Raw genomic sequence first — 20201 nt, forward strand, 5'->3', positions numbered from 1 at the left:
TCTAAATGAGGGTGTTTTCAGTCTTTATTCACCTGATTTCTCCCATTATAAATGAGTGAAAGGCCAGTCGAGGCTGTTGCTGCTGGTTACTCGGCGCTGCTTTCATTTTAATCAGGAGAAAAAACACTCAACAGCAGGATAATTTCTCAGAACTCAGTGAATATTTATTAACACAGAAGAGGAACCAGAAAAAAGATTTAAACTTGTTCTACCATGTGAAGAAAAAAAGATTTGGAAAACAAACCCCAGTGCCAAACCTCTTTCAATTAAAATAAAACTGACAGTTTAGGGGGGGGATGGGGTATCAATAGAAAAGGTGTGTTTTGGAGTCAAATATTGACCAAATCATTTGTCTTTAAACTATATAAAGTGTGATAATCTATTTTTAAAAAAGTAAAAAAAAAAAAAAAAAAAAAGCTCATCATTTACAGCATCAAAAATAGATACAGATCATGTCAATTTCATCGTTTTGTTTTTTTAATATTTTGATTAGTGGAGTCAAAAGCTCCTTCCTCACAGCTGATTGGTTCTTCTGGAGAACTGCTGGGACTGAGTCAAGGCACTGTGGGAGCTCACTGCTGACGGCGGAGCCGAGGTAGGAGGGGGGGCGAGGAAGGGCTGAGACAGAAGGGGAGGGAGAGGAGGAGGTAGATGAGGAGGGGGCGAACACCTGGAGGGCGTCATGAGGGGTGAGGGGGTGGGCGTGTCGGTGGACGACGACGGCGTGGAGGGCCCTGGAGTGCCGGTGTTGTGGTTGGTGGGGTGGGGGGTTCGGTGAGGTTTGGTGGTGAGGGAGAGCGGCTGCAGCTGCTCGCCGTAAGGAGACATATAGCTGCTGTTCGTGGAGTGTGTGTGCTCGGTGTGCGTCGCTGCCGGAGCGGCCGGTGACGCCAGCGCCGTGGTGGGCGTCGCCGGAGAGTCCAGCGAGGAGGCGGGGCTGGCCTGGGACAGCTGCGTGTGCGTCAGGTGTGAGACTGTGTGCGGCTGTGTCATGAAGGGGCGGGGCTGTGTGTGTGCAGTCTGTGTGTGGGGCTTCTCCTCAGGTGGGACGGGAGGTCTTTTCAGCTGCGGGGGGACGCCCTCTTTAGGAAATGAGACCCACAAAAGAAAACTCATCAGCATTTAACATTTTTAAGCATCTTCCAAATGAAGAGTCCTTTACCTTCATTACTCTCACTCTTGGACCTCTTTCTCTTCTTCTTCTTACCCTACATAAAAAGACAAAACACAGTCATCAGTGGTTGGAGACCTCAGGTCAGCGGTGAGAAACGCAGCTGCAGCAGCACTCACGTAGTTCTCTCTGGCTGACCAGCCGGGGTAAAGTTTGGAGTGAACCAGTCTCTCTTTACGGGCCATTTCATAATATTTGGCTTGCTCCTCTTTGGTCAAAGAGTGCCACTGTGGAGAAAAATCAGGCAGTGAGCAACAGTCACTCCTGCTTCCCAAATATTACAACAGAATTTGTTCAAAAACAGGTTATCGGTGGCGTTGGCCTTACTCTCTGTCCCAGGATCTGGTTGATGGTTGCGCTCTCCTTCACGTTACACTGGGCCACCACCTTGGGCCTCTCTTCCCTCATGTACAGCATGAAAGCGTTCAGCGGTTTCTTGATATAAAACCTCTTATCGTCTTCTTTTTCGTGCTGACCTTCAGGCATCTTTGTGCTACAGGGCCCAAAATGTAACTGCGTTAATACCGTCAGAAGAGCAGGATCATGATATCTGTTTATTATTGACAAGAACAATATTCAAGAGAGTAGAATCACCCTGGCTGGCTGCTGTTGCTGACTCCAGGCTCCTGCTTCACTACTGGAGGCGCGACGGACGGGTGGGGGGACGATGACTGGGAGGTCGGAACCAAGCGGGGAGAGAAGCCACCCGTCATCAGACTGACACAAGAGAAAAAAAGAGGGGCGAAGAAGCTTAACATTGACAAAAAAAAAAAAGCTAAACACACAAAAAAAATGCTCTGCAGCTCTCTAACTTCACTCACCTCGACATGGAAGCGTTCATTGCGAGAGCAGCGGGCGAAAAGCCCCCCGGGAGGGGATACATGGGCTGTCCCGGCCTAAACAGCAGAGACACATTGAATGTCTGTGTTCGCTTTAAAATACAGTTGTATTTGTGATAACAGAACGCAGGTTTTACTCACAACCATCCGAGAGGATGTGTGATCTGAGCCATTCCTCCAGGAGACACGGGGTAACAGGCGGTGTGAGGGCTCCTGGATATACCTGCAGCACAGGCCAGGGTTCGATCTGTCAGAGCACGCGTCTACAAAAAGACTTGTCGTCGAATGTGTACGTGGAGATCGATGCTGTGTTGTGTACCTGTGTCAGGAGAGAAACCGGGTGAGGCCCGCTGAGGAGAGAAGGCCTCCGGGCTGTAGGACAGCAGTGGGTGGAGATGGGTCATGTGAGGGTGCTGCACCATAGGCACGTTATTAGGCTGCAGATATAAATGCACAATGATTAACAAAGCAGATGTGAACAGACAATCGACTACGTAAAGATGATGCAAACAGCTTTAATTTGTGAGACAATTAATTAAGCTTAATCTAAATTCTGAAATAAGAAATCTGTTGACAGAAAATTGGTTTCTAGATTCCCTTCCTGCATAATCAACCCAATCAAATAATGGCCTCTGAAATATTGAGGCAAGTAAGGAACATAATTATAAGCATTATTGTGGTATTTTCTAGAGCTTTGAAGAGTATTACCATCAACGACGCATGTTAACGAAGTTTGCAATACCACACATTCACCACGTGGTGGCAGTAAAATCAACCAAAGCAAGAACATCTGAGTAATTAAGAGTTGCTCAAAGAGAAAATAATGATATTCTGCAATAAAAGTTCCCCAGCCCTCATGGATTTGAGGCCCAATAAGTCTTTTCTGGCTTGTCCACTCATGGGCATTGTCCCTACAAGACTCCAAGGTTGCTTCAGCTATGTTCTAAGGATAAAGGTAAATCTTTGGCCAGGTCTAAGCTCCAGGGCACTCTAGATCAGTTTTCTTTTGAAAAAAGGAATTAAATGAAGTCATCCCTCAACCCTGACCGCCCCAGCTGCTAAAAACACCCTGAAACTGTAGGAGATGAAGGACGCTGAAGATTTTTTTTGTGGCCTTCCTCAAGTCTGTGCCTTGCTAAATCCTATTTTTGGTCCCTGGAGCCAGTTATTTGACCTCCAGAGCTCATCTACTGATGAGACCAAACAAGATTTATTTTTTATATATTAACATTTGGGCAAAACTAAAAGGGCCAGAAGGGAAAAGGGCTGAAAAACAGATGTGCTTCTTCTGCTACTGCTTAATTTACTCGCTTGTATGCGTTTAATTCTGGTGCAGCCACGCGGTGAGTCCAAGAGTGTATATACGGTAATAAAGCGACAGTAATAGTTTTATTAGTGGGGTTTTTTTTGCTTTTGAATTAGTGTTGGTCAGATGACATCCTTGAGGAGCTCACCAGGTGTGCTGCGTTGGTCGAGTCTCTGATGGCTGATCTGGCTGCAACATCCAGCAGAGGCCACTGAAACGGCAGGTACTGTGGAGAGGGAGAGAGAGGGGGAGAGAAAGAGAAAGAGAAAGAGAAAGAGAGAGAGAGAGAACAGCCATGACACTTGTAAACGTGATACACCATCAGGCTGAAGTCATACTGAAACCTCCTCAGCGGAAAATTTAACTCATTTAATATCTAAAACCTTCTGCACAAACAGCTCTGCAGAATTTCATCCACAGCTAATCACACTTTGTGCTTTATTGTCAGTAAAGTCATTGAAATCACTTCCTCTCTTTTACAGGACAGACACAGGCAGATCGTGAGGACTGCTCTTTAAATTACAAGCAACAAAGCCATAAAGTTTCAAGAGAACTCTGCCAGACTTCGGCCGTCCATAGACGTCACGGTAACACACCTTTTCCTGGAAATGCACAGCTCCTAACTTCACTTTTGGTTTCTTTATTTCTTTAGGTGTGGACTCTCCTCGGTTTCCCTGACCAGCTACCAACAACAGCTGCGTCTAACTGGGAGCAGGAACCTCCGACAGTTGGAGCAGGTGAACACATGAACGAGCGGACCCACAGGGCAGCTCAGTTCCATAAAACTGCAGCCGAATAGTGATTTCCATCTTCTCGACCTGGCCTCAGATATGTACGCAGGATGTTGTGGTGACTGTTTAAGATGCTGAAACCTTGACAAAAACTGAAATAACACAGTTTTGTTTCCATTCTTCTGCTACAACACAGAAGAGGAGAAGAGGTGGAGCTATAAATTGGATGTTGGGCTGAACAAATGGATGGAAAATGAGTGGAAGTCAATGTAAACGTCCCTCAAAGCTGCCGGTGCCGATTTAGGGTCTCGAATCAGACAGAGCACAACAGCGGACAAAGTTTGCCTTCGCCCTGCCCCCCTCTTCTTCACACAGAAACACCTCCTCACAGGCCACAAGGGTTCCAATATTGACCGAGCTGTCTCAAACTGGGAGACCACCCCCTATTGCAGACACACAAGAGGCCTTTGGTGCTCGTTCAACTGTGAGTGACGTCAACAGATTCACAACTATGACCTGTGACCCCGGAGAAGAGCAGAGAACTGAGGGCAGCGCTCCTCAAACACAAGTGAATGATCCACCCATCATCATCAATAACATCAGACTATCATCATCATGACGAGACTATCACGCACACATACGGTTCAGTAATCAATAAATGCAGGATGGAAAATGGCAGTTTATCACCTTTAAAAGAACACAGCGGGTCGAACACATTGGAGTCTGAAAGAACACTAAAAATCTGGAATATCTGGTCTGGAGTTTTCTTATTTTTTGCCTAATGTGATCATTTTGAACAGTGCTAACCACAACAACATCGACGATCGGAGCCAGGAACGCGTGGAAGGTGGAACCACTTAAACACGATCCAAAAAAAGATTACAGATGCTGTCGAGCTGTGAGCAGATTCAGGGGCCATATTGTGGCGATTTGGTGATGGCTGAGAAACTAACATTCATTCAATATCCAAAAATGTTAATGACAAAAGCCACAGGTTTCCCAGCAGAATCGGGGGACAAAAATCAACTTTCAACACAACTAATTATGTCGAAAGTTCACTTTCAGTTCCCTTCTGATCCAAAGTCTCCGTCCATGTAACAGCATGAGGTGAAATTAAACTAACATCGCTTGTGAGGGGGGAAAACCCCCCAAAAACGGCTGCACCGCTACATCCCTGGGGAGGGACAACAATGGAAACACACTCGTAAAACAACGAGCCACTGTGTTCGGAAAGTCAAACTTCTGAAAATGTAAATATACGCTGCTTAAATGTGTTACCAAGTAGAACAAAGCAGCCATTTAAGAGAAAGTACCAACTGTGCTGGACTGTTGTGATAATGAACTAAACGAGCACATACACATGATACTGCAGTATAGAGCTGCAGGCTGGACACACACACACACACACACACACACACACACACCGTGGTGTCTAACTCCAGCATGCAGCCTCATCTCATCCCCCATCCAGAGGCCCAAGGAAGCTCTGGCTGAGAACACTAACTGGATCCAGCTGTTGGAAATACCAGGAAAAATCAATGTACACAGTCACACTCGTGCACGTGCATGCGCACACAGCTGCGAGTGTACTCGGGGAAACACAAAACTCATTGTCCGTCTTAAAGAGAAAATGAGAGGAGCTGCTGCTGTTTATGAAACGCTCCTGCAAACATGCGCTCGGGTCCAAGACAGCGAAAGATTAAGTCAGCAGATGTCAATAAGGAGAAGATTTTGGAATTTTGATGTGTTAGCCAGTCGTGGAGCCAACACGGTGGGTTTGGGGCTGAATTACACAGTCAAACAGTTGCACCACAATAAGATACCTACGATTTGCTCACGTGTTGCATAAATATAACCGTCGCTGATTATTCGGGGGATTTTTCCCCTCGACCCCCACCTCATCATGGTGGAGGGGTTTAAGCACCTTAATATACCCTCAGTGATGGTGTCTGGGCACTCAGCCCAATGAGGGAGTCTCCTAGCACTGACTGGACCAAGGTAAAGGGCTGGACAAAGTGTGATCCAAGATTGGGGAGTGGAAAAGGTCCTTTGGCAGGAGCCTGGTGGGTGTCCTTGCACCCATGGGTCCAGGCGCAGTCAGAGGAGTCCGTGGTTTTTAAACTGGGTGTCAGAATATCTGTCGTTGTTCTTCAGACTGACAGAAACAGATTAAAATCAAGCCGAGTGAGTGAGATCCAGACTGAAAGGAATCAGCCCGACACAGAACTGAGAAGTTTGGAACCAAGCATGCAAGACAATTTAGAAATGTTTGTTGTGAGTGGAAGAAAAACCCTGTTGTGGTTTCACAACATTGACTCTCATTATCAACGTGACGAAGGGTAAACTCTTCCTTATACTGCTACATGTTAAAGGAAACAGCCTGCCAAGACAGACATGTATGTGGGGAAGAGATGACATCATAAATTTGCTTTTAACTCGGTGTGTGTGTGTACGTATGTTTAAGGGTGTCTATGTTTGAGGCTGTTGGCGTTCAAAAGATCATCCTCGTGGTATTTTAAGACTGTGGACACAATGCTGAGTAAACAGAGGAATTCTGGGATTGTTCGTGCTGCAGAAAGAGACACATTTTAACCAAACAAGCAAAGCCACACACACACACACACACACACACACACACACGGAGACAGAGTGAGAGACTGTTTTGAATTTTTTTTAAAAATACCATAGATACACACATTCCAGAAATATTATCTCTTCTCAGTCATCCTCCGACCGTTCGGTGCTGTGCAGGTCGAGCAGGTAAGTGCAGGTAAGTTCCCTCCTCATGCTGACAGGTGTCTCCTGTGACTACACCTTTGTTATAGTCCCATTTATTGTCAATCCCCTCGTGTTTCATTGCGCTTTTCAGATCTTTAATTCTGCTGCCCTGTTGCCTTGGTGATCATTTAACCGTGATAAAAACAAACCTTTTGGTTTTGATGGAAACTTTATCGATACATAATCCAAATGAATATGTAATACTTCACACTCACGGCTGTAAAGTCTTTTCAGAAGACATCAGTGAGCGTCTATTTGCGAGCGGGAAAGTGTGGGCTGGAATGTTATGTAAAGCGAGTAGGCGGTCTCATCCTTCCATATGTGGCCCAAGCTACATTTGTCTCCTCGCTACCAAAAGAATGTGGTCACAAGTGGTCCAGACCGGTTCCGAGCGCATTTTTAAATGAATGGATTTCGCAACACTTTGGGTCCGCTTTCCCCTTGCTTAAGAGGGCCATTTCTCCTCTCGCATTTCCAATTTCCTTTTCACATCCACCCATGTTCAACAATCTCCTCAACTATCGTACGTCTCTCCTCAGTCCCGCCACCTTGTCACGACGACACATCGAGATTCACACAGCAGCTGCAAAGTTAGCATCCAACTGAAGAAAGCAAACGGCAACAACAAGCAGAACTAAACCCTGAGAGCTGCCGGAAAGGGGGGGGGCAGTCGGGATCACCTCCCACGTGACACCAGGCCTGACTCTTGAAAAGCGATAGAAATCAAGATGTTAAAAACTTTTGTGTTGTGCAATTAGAATTTAAAAAAGAAGCTGCGGGGGCTCATGGCTGCGGCCACATTTGCACAATCTGGCCGTGAAAATGAATATTGTTGCTGCAACACTCGTGTGTGTCTGCGCGTATGCAGAAGTCAGGCAGTGTGTGAGACACAATGAGGTGTAATGTTCCCCCCGTGGAGCAGACCATTAGTGCCATTCAGAGGCTGCTAATGACAACAAAAACCCAATAACGCTGGGGGAGGGAATTACAAAGCTGAGGAATGTAGGTGTTGTTGCGGGAGGGCTTGGCTTTGTGCTCAGCCTGCATATGCATCCAGGCTAAATCCACAGAGGAGCCACTCAAAAATAACCAAAGAGGTGTCGTTTAGCTGAAAATATACCACCTTTACACTCCAGGATCCCACCCAGATATGAATAATCAGCCAAACAACAGCCTCGCAACCCCGACTGCACATCTAGCCAATCCAAAAGTGGCGAGACGGCGCTCGATAGCACGTCCCTGACCGTCACCCGACACGTTGAAAGACAAAAACTTGCCGCCGTCTTAAATATGCATTCCAAAAATCTCCGAACACGCAAGCAAGGATATCTGCGCGCGCGGCTGTTTCTATATTAAACTTCCCACAGCGTCACAATAATCCAGGACTCCAGAATGCAGACAACTCCACGGCATAAAACCAACACCGCCGAGCTATGGCGATGCCCGGGCCTGTCTAACCCTGCACCATCGCAAACATTCACATCATAGCTCCTCACTCAGACGCTCGGTCACATGCGAGTCAGCGCGAGAAGCTTTCGGGACAATGGCTGAGTTTCCCTGCTCTCAATCTGCAAAACAATATTTATCTGTCTGGCGACGACAGATTCGAGCGGCTGGAATCTGTTACGGTGCCCTGGTGGATCCGGGTTTAAGTTAAACCAAAGGGCTAATCCGCGTGACGCCAGCACCTCCAGCTGAAGCCAGACCAGAAGATGCTGACCGGCCCTCCTCCCAATTATTATAGATGGGATGAGGAATTTAGCGTGTTCAAAGGCAGCGGCAGCCGTTACCGCGCCGCCAAGCCGCCCAACTCCATGGCCGACATGAAGATGCGGAACATCAAGTGATCCAAGACTTGCTGTGTGTGACACAACAAAGAAATACTGTTATTGTGTGGCTTTGTGGAGAACCACCACACTCGGAATGTCCAGGCTGGTTAACCGTTTGCCCGTTTAACACCAGACACAACACTTACAAGACAAAAAAAAAGCCATGCGGGTAAACCAGTCGGCCCCTTCAGCCTGGGCTCGGACCAAGACGGAGAACGGCACCAGAAAACACACAAAGAAAACAATACAGAACATGTTCCAGCAGGACTCACACATTCTGACTGAAATGGAGATCCTGTTTATGCCATCAACTCAACTCCGCCGCACGCAACCGAGTATTCCGAGGTCCACAGATGAGCAGGCAGCTGTGCCCCTTTACTTAACCCGGTCCACACCAGCTACGTGCTGCAACAGGCACACGTGCGCTCCACTTCCTCACCAGTCGACAGTGACTCACAAAGTAACGATGAACCACGGCTGATCGCTGAACTCCATCACAGGGAATTACTGACTGAGGTTTGCGCTCCACACAAATGTGAAAAGGTAAACTGGGAAAACGCTCACCGTCCTCGCGTTGGACGCGAGAGCGCCGTTGGGGAGGTAGGGGCTGCAGAAGTTCCCAAGATCTGGGATCATGAAGAACGGATATCCAACGTACGGGGAGGGATGGAAGAGACCTCCGTCCTGCCTTCGTCTGAAAACTGAGAAGGAAACAGAACACTTCAGTCAAGACCTGAATAATATGAATATTAATCCGCAGAGGGTTTTTTTTCGTGTTCATTCTATTTATCATGAGAAGAGGTCCAACGAAACAAAATCTGCAAACAAGATTAGCAGGATAATCGCCTGTGAAAAGATCATTTGTTTTGATAACCAAGGCAAAGGTTGACGACTTTGGACATTTATTTTACTCGTATTAAACGCACGATTCTTGTCGACCTCGCCTGCAGTTGCAAAAGGAAAAACACTCAAAAAAAGGACGAAGGCAGGTTTGCAAAAGCCCGTTTAAAACAACAGCTGTGCAAAGGGACACTAGCAAATTGCAGAAGCAAATGCTAACAAAGTTTAAGATAACAAACAGCTGATCGTTGTATGCTAAAACAAACTGGCAAAGTCCGGAGGCGCGTTGCAAAACCCCAACTGCTAAGAATATAAAGCTCTTTGGGGCGAGTATTAATCCAGTTTGGAACAAACTGTCCTTCAACTCTTGGTTCAATTGGACGTTAACTGAGAAATCTGGAACACGGCGAGTTTAACATGGCAGCAAAATGCAGAAATAAAGTGCTGATTACCGTCTTCATCCAACAGCTGACCGTGCCTGGCCCTTCTCTCCAAATCTACACCGGGCTTGGGGCGTCTGTCTCCCGGTACCTGGAAGTAAACAAGGACAAACCCGCCGGGAGGGACCGTGAAAACATGCCGGAATCAGCGCCACGGAGATGGGGAGAAGTTCTACACTGACCCCAGTCGACTCACCTCCGAGTCCGAGCTGCTGTTTGTTTCGGACTCGTTTACTAGTGACGACTTGACATCGTCTAGGTCCCGTTCGGCGGACACGTTCCTCTTCTCCTCGTGTTCCCCTTCATCTTTAAATGCAATCAGTTCGTCGTTTGCTCCCAAGTCGTCTCCATCTTCCCCGTTGAGCTGCGGCATTTTTGGACGTTAGCTGCAACTGCTAATATTTACCATATAGTTAGACCGAGTTGGTGGCTAAATGCAGTTTCCCCAAATCACTTTGCAATATTAAAAATCCAGAATTGCGAAATTTGTCCAACGATAGTTGCACAGTCGCATTGAGGCCGCTGGTTCTGCAGGGATGTGGGGTTTATTTGTCCACTGTTGTTTAAAAATACCCCCAAACTAGCTTCAAGTAGCTAACAGGCTAGCTAGCTACCTGCGACGTTCACGGACGCGTCAGTCTGGCGTCGAACTCTTGAGGTGTGGAAACCCTCCTTGAGTGCGCTTGAATTAAAAAAAATAATAAAATCCACAAAGGCAGAACATTGACGACAAATGCTCCAAATGGTTCGGCAACGTTAGTAAATCCTCTCATTACCGGCGTAGTTCCGCGAACATTGTAAAAACAGGCGCAGTCCGTGCGCACCGACTAAAACTTTACATGGACTTCTTGGTCGTAAACTACTCCGTCGCGAATGTCAGAACAGCCCCGGTTCGGTCCTCCGTCGTCAATCCGGGTTGGGCGAGACATATTCCAGACTAACGGCGCTTTAAAACCGCGGTTTCCGCATTTTGCAATCCGTGCCAAATCAGAACCTCCTCTGATTGCGATCGTGGAGTGCTTGCGTGGGAAAAGTGTGGGGCTGGTCGTCTTGCTGAAGCGGAGTGGAAGGAAAAGAGTGCGGGCGGACGGACGGCTGCGGGGGGAGGACCGGCCATCTTAGCAGGGACCCGGGATCAGTTCAGAGAGCACCAAGCTCGGCTCGCACAAGCGCAGGAGCGCCCAGCTCAACTGATCCTCGGTCAGGCAACAGGTTGGCTCATTTGTTTGCGAGGCGCGAACCGCTGGGAGGAGTTCCGATGGCAAAAAGGGGACAATTCGGAGATCCACTCCTCTGACCTCATGACCCGAGAGCGGAAACAATCTGCCAAAAACAGGCGTTGCTTCGGGACGTTCGGATTTCTTTTTAAAATGGTTTGAATGGGAATCTAAACCTCTGACTCAAGATTCTTTGCTTGTCCCGCTCCTTCTCTGTCTCTAATCTGAGGGTTTTGTTCCGGTCCAACTTGCACAATGTTCAAACATCTAAGATATTGAGTCAGACGTGCTGAAAACAAACATGTTTTTCCGAAGAGAGAAGGGCCGAAGTGCTTGGATCACTTCTAAGAAACCCAAATTCATTATATCCAGATTTACTACTGTAGGTGGTCGTATGGCCCGTTCGGGCCTGGAACGCCTCTTCGCCATGTTTTCCTTATAAAAAAAGTGTAACTAAAGTAACTAAAAAGACGACATCGCCTTTGCTCCACTGCAACAGTGTAAGAGCTCACACAGGGCAGCTTTACCTGTACAACTAGTTTCTGTCATCTGGACTTTTCTCCTTTTTCAAAACTGTTCTTAATTGTCCCATTAACCAAAAGTGTGTGTGCGTGAGTGAATTATTGCATCTGGATCTCCGGTTTCATTTCCACCGTTACGGGCAGGAAAAGGGGTTACAGACCTGAAACCTGCAAATGTTCAAGGTTGGCTCAAGTTACCGGAGGAGCTGAGCTGAGCTGTAATGTTTCTCATTTTGTGACGGAGCTGCAAAATCCATCATATTCCTGACGGGGCCTCTGCAGCTATGTCAGCGCAGGCTGAGGTATGACCGGTCTGCTGGAGGTTAATAGCAACCACCACCAAAAAAAAAAAGAAAACTGGATCAAGTCTGAGGCAACAATTGTAAGCTAGCGCTCGATTGCAGACACCACCCAGCAGCAGCTGTGTATATGAACAGGAGGGGATTACAGAGGGTTCAGTCTCTGGCTGAGGGCCAGGCTGAAGATCTTCTCCCCCAAAGCTATGCAGGAGCCGGGGAGGGTGGGGGGAGAGAGGCCATTGGGGTGTCTCTGCATACTTGTGTTCAGCTCAACAGAGAGGGAGAGACATGTAGCTCACCGCAGTGTTTGCATAGCAGGATTTAGAGTTTGTGTGGGTGTGCATGGAGGTCCGAGGGCCCGTTGGTGGGGAGGAAATCCCTCCTTTGTTTCCAAGGAAGCCGAGTATACACTAAGTGCAGTTAACGAAGGAAACCCAAAGACGGTACGAGCGGATGGATGAATATGTGACCGACTCAATCAAACGGGCAGAAAGAGAAAGTCAAGGAGAAATCCTCCCATATGGAAGAGTTAATGCAGGAAAAAGGAGGGGGGGCTGCCTCCCTTTGCCTCCCTCCCACTCTGCATGAGGGTCGCACCAGACATTGTTCTCATAAAACACACTTTGGTTGATAAAGTTTAGTTAAATGTAATAATAATAATCATAGGAATACTGTTAAAACAACACGTTTGCACTTCTTATAGACCCTGAAATCCATCCGGATGGCCAGTTTCAGGTGGACGGCAAAAGGGCTCCGGAAGCTGGTGGAAAAGGTCCCAGGCGTTTGAATATGGAGCTCTGCGAAGGCATCAAGGACTCACATCTCCAGCTTGCTTTGCAGCGGCTGCGGCCTGTCAGCGCTCCACCCTCAGTGTGTCAATACAGTTTGATGTCTGCCCCTGATTTGAAGCGATGCAATTAGGAAAGTGCCGACTGTGATTACTTCTGCAGCCCGGGGCTCTGATCCAGTGGTAATTCATGTGTAAATCATCCGTCTGCGGAGACGTTTCGGAGGCTTCCCTGCCGCTGTCAGCACTCACGGGCCTCGATTTATTTTACAGTAACTCCAAAAAAGCTGTAGCAAATAAATAAAAATAAATCTGTTTTTAAGTTCAAGCTGCAGTAACTTGAGAGTCCAGCTCCAAACAGCTGCAGCAGCAGCATTAAAGGCGGATTCCCAGGGACATGCTCTCTCCCGTCGCACCGATGAGTGCGAATGTTTGGGTCATTTCAAGATGAAACATGAGTATGGAGAGCACAGTGACGGCCCGAAAAATTCAAAAATGGCTCTCCTTTAGTGGCCCCCCTGAGACTTTGAATGGCATTAATTACACGTGGAGCCAGAATAAATGTGCCTTGTTGTGCTTTTGAATAGTTTTAGGAGCTTTCAAAGATGTAAATGTGCAGTTGGTGGAGGGTAAAGCTGTGATTTAGAGGGTTGATGAAAGTCAGTAAAGGTTCTGCTGTGTCATAATAGAAACAGGCACATAAATAAGAGAATAATTTACTGACTAAAGAGTGTGTATGTGTGTGTGTGTGAGAGAGAGAGAGAGAGAGAGAAAGAGGGATAAGTTGAATTGTGCTGCGTTAGTGTGTTTATACAGCTTTAAACTAATTACTGCACGAAACAGGGAGGAAACGAGACGCCGTTAAATCCAAACTCTCACCATTAAAACACACACCCCTCCTGGGTGAGAATTACAGTTCATTTACAAACTCTAAATCACCTGACTGGGAGGGGAAGTCATAGTCTGCTTACTCACGAACTGTAAATACAGTAATAAACATCCCCCCCACACACACGCTCAATGTAAATTAGCCTGTTAAAGAACAACAGCTTTGCAACATGGTGATCATGAGTCTGGTGAATTAAAATGTTCCCTGCTTTAAATGAAATAACACCCCCCCTCCACCCACCCACACCTCGTGTTCTGCAGCGCCTCTGTCATGTGACGCAGGAGCTGCGTGATTTTGGCGCTTGGCTGAGGCGAAACGAGCTGTTTGTTGAATGAAATTGCAGAGGAGTGAGGTCAGCTGCAGCGAAAGCAGCTGCGCCGTCACCACCTCCGCCGTCGACCTGCTGCAGGATCCACTGAGAAAATGTCGAATTTAATGTTTGCTTGCTCGACTGAGGGGGGCCTGGTGTGGGTGTGTGTGTGTGTGTGTTTGCACAGACTCCTCAACTCTGTCAACTTTAGAGCCTCCTGCAGCTGAGGAGGAGCAGAGGTGTGAAGGAGAATGTTAATGGGACCTGTGACAACCAGAGCTGATAAAAAAGTGGAGACTGGCAGTGGAAGAGGGGTGTGTGTGGGTGTGTGGTGGGGTGGGGGAGTGAAGGTGGGGGAGAGGAAACAGGGAGGGAGGAGGGAAGGGGGAGGGAGGTTATGCTCCAGGGGGTAATTTGCTCTTGAGCTTTAGCCAATCAATCACCCATTCATTTACTAACAGGATCGTCTCTCTCGCGCTCTCTCTCTCTCTGATTGTGTGTGTGTGTGTGTGTGTGTGTGTGTGTGTGTGTGTGTGTGTGTGTGTGTGGTGTGTGTGTGTGTGTGAGAGAGAGAGAGAGAGAGCGCAACAGCTTCAACAGTATGTCTGGTAAATCGAATCTTTCGCTTTTCATTAAATCCCTCTGGTGCCTCAGTATTAGTCATTATTGTAGCTCATTAATGAAAAAGTTCGTTATATCTGAGCTGTTGTCCGATCATGAATGTAAGGATGAAACTCAAGAACTAAAAGTACATCAACGGCCTGATTTCGAAAATCTTTGACATCATATTCTGACTCAGCATGACATTTACATCATGAAGCAGCTAAAACACTGGTCAAAATTAAACCATCATTCTGTAAGTTGAAGGCGATTCCAAATGGGGAAAAGAGATCGACTTAAAGTCTCCTATGGCAGTTTGACGGTTCAGTTAGAATTAAAAGTTTTTTCATCATCTTTTATTAATCTTTATTAAATGATTCGTGCAAGACTTCCATCACGTCACGCCGTGGATTTATTGCGCTTTCTGCTTCCTGCACAGTGAGGACCCCTGGTGGACAAATAGTGTCCTGCACCCTTCTATAGATACAAAGGTTTTGTTTATGTTGTTTGTCTTTAACCAACTACACATTTTTACAGTCTACAACAACCTCGATTTCATTTTTACAAATCCATCCATCCATCCATCCATCCATCCATCCATCCATCCATCCATCCATCCATCCATCCATCCATCCATCCATCCATCCATCCATCTAAGGCCACTAATTTTCCAGCAGCAAAAGAAATTCCACAGTTGTTTCACACTAGCTCAACATGTATGGAATCAAATAGAAATAACTCATTCTTTAAACACCATTTACTATAATTTCTCTTTAAGGTTTTAATCTCAAAATGAGGAGGAATATCAAGAGATTACACGATAGTTTTGGCTTTAAATTCACATTATCTTATCCTTCAACTATCAAATTCTAATAGTTTTAACATAAAATATATAACTTTATGTTTACTTGTTATTTGGGCTTTGTAAAAAAAAAGGAAACTGATTCTTTTCTTATAAATTGGCAGAGATTAGTTCAAAGCTTAGACAAAAATTTTGGAAGTTAAAATGTTACTCCTTCCTCATCTGTCTGGCTCCAACTGTCTTTAAGCTTGAGAAACAAATCATATCTTAATCTCTTTGTCTTTCTCTCTGTCTCTGAAACACACACACACACACACACACACACACACACACACACACACACACACACACACACACACACACACAAACGTACATTTAACTTTATTCTTTACTGGCTGTAAAGAGCAGAGCACACCCGAGAAAGTAGAATAAATGTATATTCGGGCACTGTCATCTTAATGAATGTATAAAAGTTAGAGGTGTGGAACACCTGTAAGAATCCTGCTCCTCAGGTTTTTGGCCTCTGACTCAACTGGTTTAACACCAGTACCCTGCCGTCAGTCGGTGCTGTTTCCTGATGGGAATCACAGTTTGCGGGAATCATCGGTGCGTGTGCTGAGGCCATTTTGAGCTTGGTTGAGTTGTGTGGACCAGCGTTTGGACCCCTCAGGCAACAACCAGAACCAACCCGAATGAAACATGGCGGTGAATTTGAGCAAGAACGGCTCAGAGCTCATGGCTGCTTATAAAGAAGTTGTGGACAGCAGATCCAACACAAACTGGTGAGCAAAAACTGTCTGGGAATCAGGACAACAGTCATTTTAAATACCCCTAAATTTATTTACAAATGTGTTTTCAGGGCTCTGTTCACTTATGAAGGCAACAGTAATGACATCCGCCTCGCAGAAAAAGGAGGTGAGACCACATTTTTTCATTTAAATCTGATTTATTGCACTTTAGCTCATGTAGAAGAGGCTCAGTGCCGACAGGAGGATCTAAGCAGGCAATAATTACAGCTTGAATCTGTAGTATCGTCCTATGTGTGGGCCTGTAGATGGCGGATTAGAGGAGCTGGTGGAGGAGCTGAACAGCGGGAAGGTGATGTATGCATTCTGTCGCGTGGAGGACCCCAACTCCGGTCTTCCCAAATATGTCCTCATCAACTGGGTGAGACACAACACACATGTACAAGTCACACTTTTAAAAGTGCAGAGTGACACTCTCAGCTCTGACTGTGCGCAGACAGGTGAGGGTGTGAAAGACTCTCGGAAAGGTGCATGTGCGAACCACGTGAGCTCCATGGCCAACTTTCTAAAGGTGGGCATTGCCATTTAAATGTTACTATGGGAACATTCAATACACAGGTTTATATAGAGTAAAGTTCAGAATTTCAACTGTCAATTAAGTATCTTTGAGGCAAAATAGTGAGGAGCTGAGTAAATAATTACTGACTATCGCACTCAGGGAGCTCACGTAACAATAAATGCTCGGGGAGAAGATGACGTGGAGCCGGAGACCATTCTGGAAAAAGTTGCCAAAGCGTCCGGGGGCAACTTCAGTTTCCACAAGCAAACCCAAGAACACAGGGACACGCCAGCGGGGCCTGTGGTGAGGAGAACCCCCAGGGGCTCCAGTGAGGGCAACATGGGCTTCAAAGATTCAAAGGCTCACGTCGCTCAGCTTCACTGAGTCTTGAGCAATGTTGGAGTTGCACAACTACTTTATATTTGCAATGATGAATCAAATTACATCCGCTGAGTATTCAGCCGCCATTAGGACTTTAAAATAGCAGCTTTTTGATCGCGACCGATCTGCTGGCTAGTTTCAACTCCAAACCGACAGTTTTGTTTCTTGTGTCAGGGTTCTGTGTATCGGAAGGTCAACGCTGTGGAGGAAATTCAACAAACCAAAAAGGATGACTTCTGGGTCCAAACACAGGTCTTTCTTCAGATTTATGGCTTTGCAAACATATTTTTGCTCGTGTGATGATGAAAACTGAGCCACAGTTAGAAACATCCCGTTGTTAAATGATGGCGATGGAAAATCCTCCATTTATCCGCTTCTCTTGAATATCTCCAAATACGTGTCAATTTAAAATGAAAATAATGAGGTGTGCTGTTATTTTGAAGGAGTGGTGTGCACTTTCCTCAGATATGCACGCTATACTAACACGACTGATGCTTCCTCAGAGGGAGGAGGAGGCCCACAGACGAGAGCAGGCCAAACAAGTGGAGCAGGAGCGACAGAGGCTGGAGCGAGAGAGGAGGGAGTTGGACGAGAAAGAGACGAAGGAGAGGCAGAGGAGGGAGAAGGAGAGAGCTCAGCAGATCGAACAAGCCAAGTAGGAAGCGGCACAGGCAGCAGAAGGACAGCGGGCAGGTAGAGACCCCCCATGTGATCCTCTGTGTTTGTGGTGTTTCAGGCTTTATCAGAAAAAGGCAGAAGAGGAGAGAGAGAGAGCACAGCAGCACAGGGTGGGTTGGTTCTCTGCTTTATTTGGATTGTTTTCAGCCATAATTCCGGTCAGGTTGTGGAAGTCACGGTGTTTTCTGGAGCTCTGGTGTCACTAGTTCTATGAGATCCATCTTGGAATTGCATTTAAATGAACAAATATTACCAAACATATATTTATTTCTGCACCTTTACAGAGATTAAGAAAAGAGTTTGTGGGAAAGCAGGTAAAGTTACTCCAATAATAGCAACTCTTTGTGTTTTAGAATGAGGAGGGAAACACAAACCAAAAGAAAGGAATCAGCTTCGCTCCGTCTGTGCAGAAAGCCAACGTGAGTATGAGCGAACTCCCGGGAGTGTGAGTGAGTGTTTATATTTGTGGGGTGGAAAAGCCGCTGACCCTGCTGCTGTTTGGAATCCCGAGCAGGAGGCCAAGTCGCTGATTTCCCAGCGATCTTTTAACCCCAGAGATGTGTTCAAGCAGAGGGAGCAGAGCTTCGAGGCCAACGCCAGCACGTCTGCGGCCCCATCCCGCCCTGGTACGCAGCAGGAGGCCGACAACAGCGTCTCATCGGGCATGAAACTCATCACTTCTGCCTCGTCTTTCCCCCCCCCGCAGGTAAACTGCAGAGTCCATTTCTGTCTCAGAGGGGAACCCCACAGCAGCCTCCAGCTGCAGCCGCCTCGGTGACCCCCATGTCTCCTGCCTACCCTCCTCCCTCGCCTCTGCAGTTGTACGCCCATCCAACGGTTGTCACGCCAACACCACCGGAGAGCACGTCGTCACCCGTCCCTGCTGCAAGTCAGAACAAACCTTTTCTAAATGCACCAGTGTGAATTAGTTATTGTTCTGCTTTCTAGTGAGAGTGTTTTCTGTTGCAGACATTTACACCGAAGAAGAGGAATGGTCAGATGAGTTTGATGACGATGCCGAAGAAGCAACACCAGGTTTTTTTTTTTTTTTTAAACTTTAATTTAATATACTTTAAATTAGCAACACTCAAATATCAACTCAAAACTAAGAGAATCTGTTTGTGAATATTTATCTAAGTTCGTCTGAGAGAGGCAGAGGCGGAGGTATACATAAACCCTTCTGAGGCGGCCATTTTTAATGATATTTCTTTAAACCTCTGATATGTAAATAATACAGCAAAAACAAAGACATGGCTGATAATCTCATATAATCTCTACATTCTTGAATCTAATGTTCAGAGACCACTGGAGTTGTAAAGGAACGTTATGAGGTGCCAGTACCAGCGGTGGAGGAAGACCTGTATGAAAATGTTTCTGAGTACACCTCCCCAGTGAGTTCCTTCTATATTTATTGTCTTCTTTCCATTGTCTGTCTCTGGACGCTGCTTCTTGCAGGACTGTCACACAGGGACAAAGGTGGTTGAGTAGGGCGCCCTCTGCCGGAGAAACGCCGCTTCCAGCCCTACAAATCAGTCAAATAGATGACAACAGAAATAAAAATTTAAAAATGAACCACATAGCAATTGAGGTTTCTAGCCCGGTCTGATTTGATGATGCTAATACATGAGGCATAAATAAACCTGTAGCGTTGACACATTCCCAACTGTCTGCTCGTGAGGCCAACCACACACACGTTCCACCTTCAAACCTGCAAAACTACTTTTTTTTCATGAACACAAATCAGAAAGGAAAGTCATGCCATTCCAAGTAAATGTGTTCTTTTCCTCAAAAAGGATGAACATAATCAGACCAATGGACAACAAATCTCTGCAAAAGCTTTGTACGACTACCAGGCTGGTATGTACACACACACACACACACACAACACACACACACACACACACACACACACACACACACACACACACACACACACACACACACACACACGGCAGCAGGTTTGATCACTATCTTGGCTTCCCAACAGTGGATGACACCGAGATTACATTCGACCCTGACGACATCATCACCGGGATAGAGATGTTGGACGAGGGTTGGTGGAGAGGTTACGGCCCTGACGGGCACTTTGGGATGTTCCCTGCAAACTATGTTGAGCTTCTTTAGTGTTTAATTATGACCATGTTCTATAATCTCCTGACATGCACATCAGGGTTTGTTTTTTGTTTTTTAAATGAACTAAAGTCTGTTTATCTTCAGAAGGATGTATCCATAGATTTTAAAATGACTGTACATTAATACAGTGAACCCTATAATAAATACTTGAACTCGTGAATACCCTGAAGTACCATTTTCTTGTATTTATAGTATATACTTTGTAATGGTTGTCTATTAACATCAGGAAGGGGGGATAAAACAACTACCAAAGAGAAAGCAAAGAAAAAGAAGGAAAGTCAAAGCATGACGCTGCCGCAACTGCAGTTAGAAAGTTGGAAGTTTCGAACACTTTAGAATCAATAA

The 20201-nt window shown here is 46.2% G+C and overlaps 2 protein-coding genes and 2 long non-coding RNA genes across 5 annotated transcripts; 2 read left to right on the forward strand and 2 right to left on the reverse strand.

The window, feature by feature from the left end:
- Positions 1-139: 139 nt before the first annotated feature.
- tcf7l1a (transcription factor 7 like 1a) lies at positions 140-11067 on the reverse strand. The gene is made up of 12 exons (XM_057018068.1): positions 10131-11067; positions 9947-10025; positions 9219-9355; positions 3465-3542; positions 2330-2447; positions 2152-2233; positions 1993-2067; positions 1766-1888; positions 1499-1664; positions 1291-1398; positions 1163-1208; positions 140-1082 (listed from the first exon to the last, which is right to left on the reverse strand). Exons 1-12 carry the CDS (start codon positions 10305-10307, stop codon positions 514-516), a joined length of 1758 nt encoding a protein of 585 aa, XP_056874048.1. The 5' UTR covers positions 10308-11067; the 3' UTR covers positions 140-513.
- LOC130516807 (uncharacterized) lies at positions 4987-9212 on the reverse strand. Its single transcript, XR_008947592.1, has 2 exons — positions 6377-9212; positions 4987-6339 (listed from the first exon to the last, which is right to left on the reverse strand). It is a non-coding gene; the product is annotated as an uncharacterized LOC130516807 (long non-coding RNA).
- Positions 11005-13086, forward strand: LOC130516804 (uncharacterized). The gene is made up of 2 exons (XR_008947589.1): positions 11005-11146; positions 12675-13086. It is a non-coding gene; the product is annotated as an uncharacterized LOC130516804 (long non-coding RNA).
- Positions 13087-15909: 2823 nt separating this feature from the next.
- Positions 15910-20016, forward strand: dbnla (drebrin-like a). Of its 2 annotated transcripts, XM_057019239.1 has the most exons (15): positions 15910-16141; positions 16219-16274; positions 16414-16526; positions 16602-16676; positions 16824-16967; positions 17220-17297; positions 17549-17700; positions 17782-17833; positions 18077-18142; positions 18238-18349; positions 18430-18612; positions 18693-18758; positions 19023-19114; positions 19517-19580; positions 19711-20016. In XM_057019239.1, exons 1-15 carry the CDS (start codon positions 16059-16061, stop codon positions 19845-19847), a joined length of 1473 nt encoding a protein of 490 aa, XP_056875219.1. In that variant the 5' UTR covers positions 15910-16058; the 3' UTR covers positions 19848-20016. The 2 variants fall into 2 exon arrangements, with proteins under 2 accessions (XP_056875219.1, XP_056875220.1); XM_057019240.1 differs by lacking the exon at positions 15910-16141 and having other exon boundaries at positions 16389-16526.
- Positions 20017-20201: the final 185 nt, after the last annotated feature.

Source organism: Takifugu flavidus, chromosome 20 (assembly GCF_003711565.1).
Source record: "Takifugu flavidus isolate HTHZ2018 chromosome 20, ASM371156v2, whole genome shotgun sequence".
Lineage (NCBI taxonomy): Eukaryota > Metazoa > Chordata > Actinopteri > Tetraodontiformes > Tetraodontidae > Takifugu > Takifugu flavidus.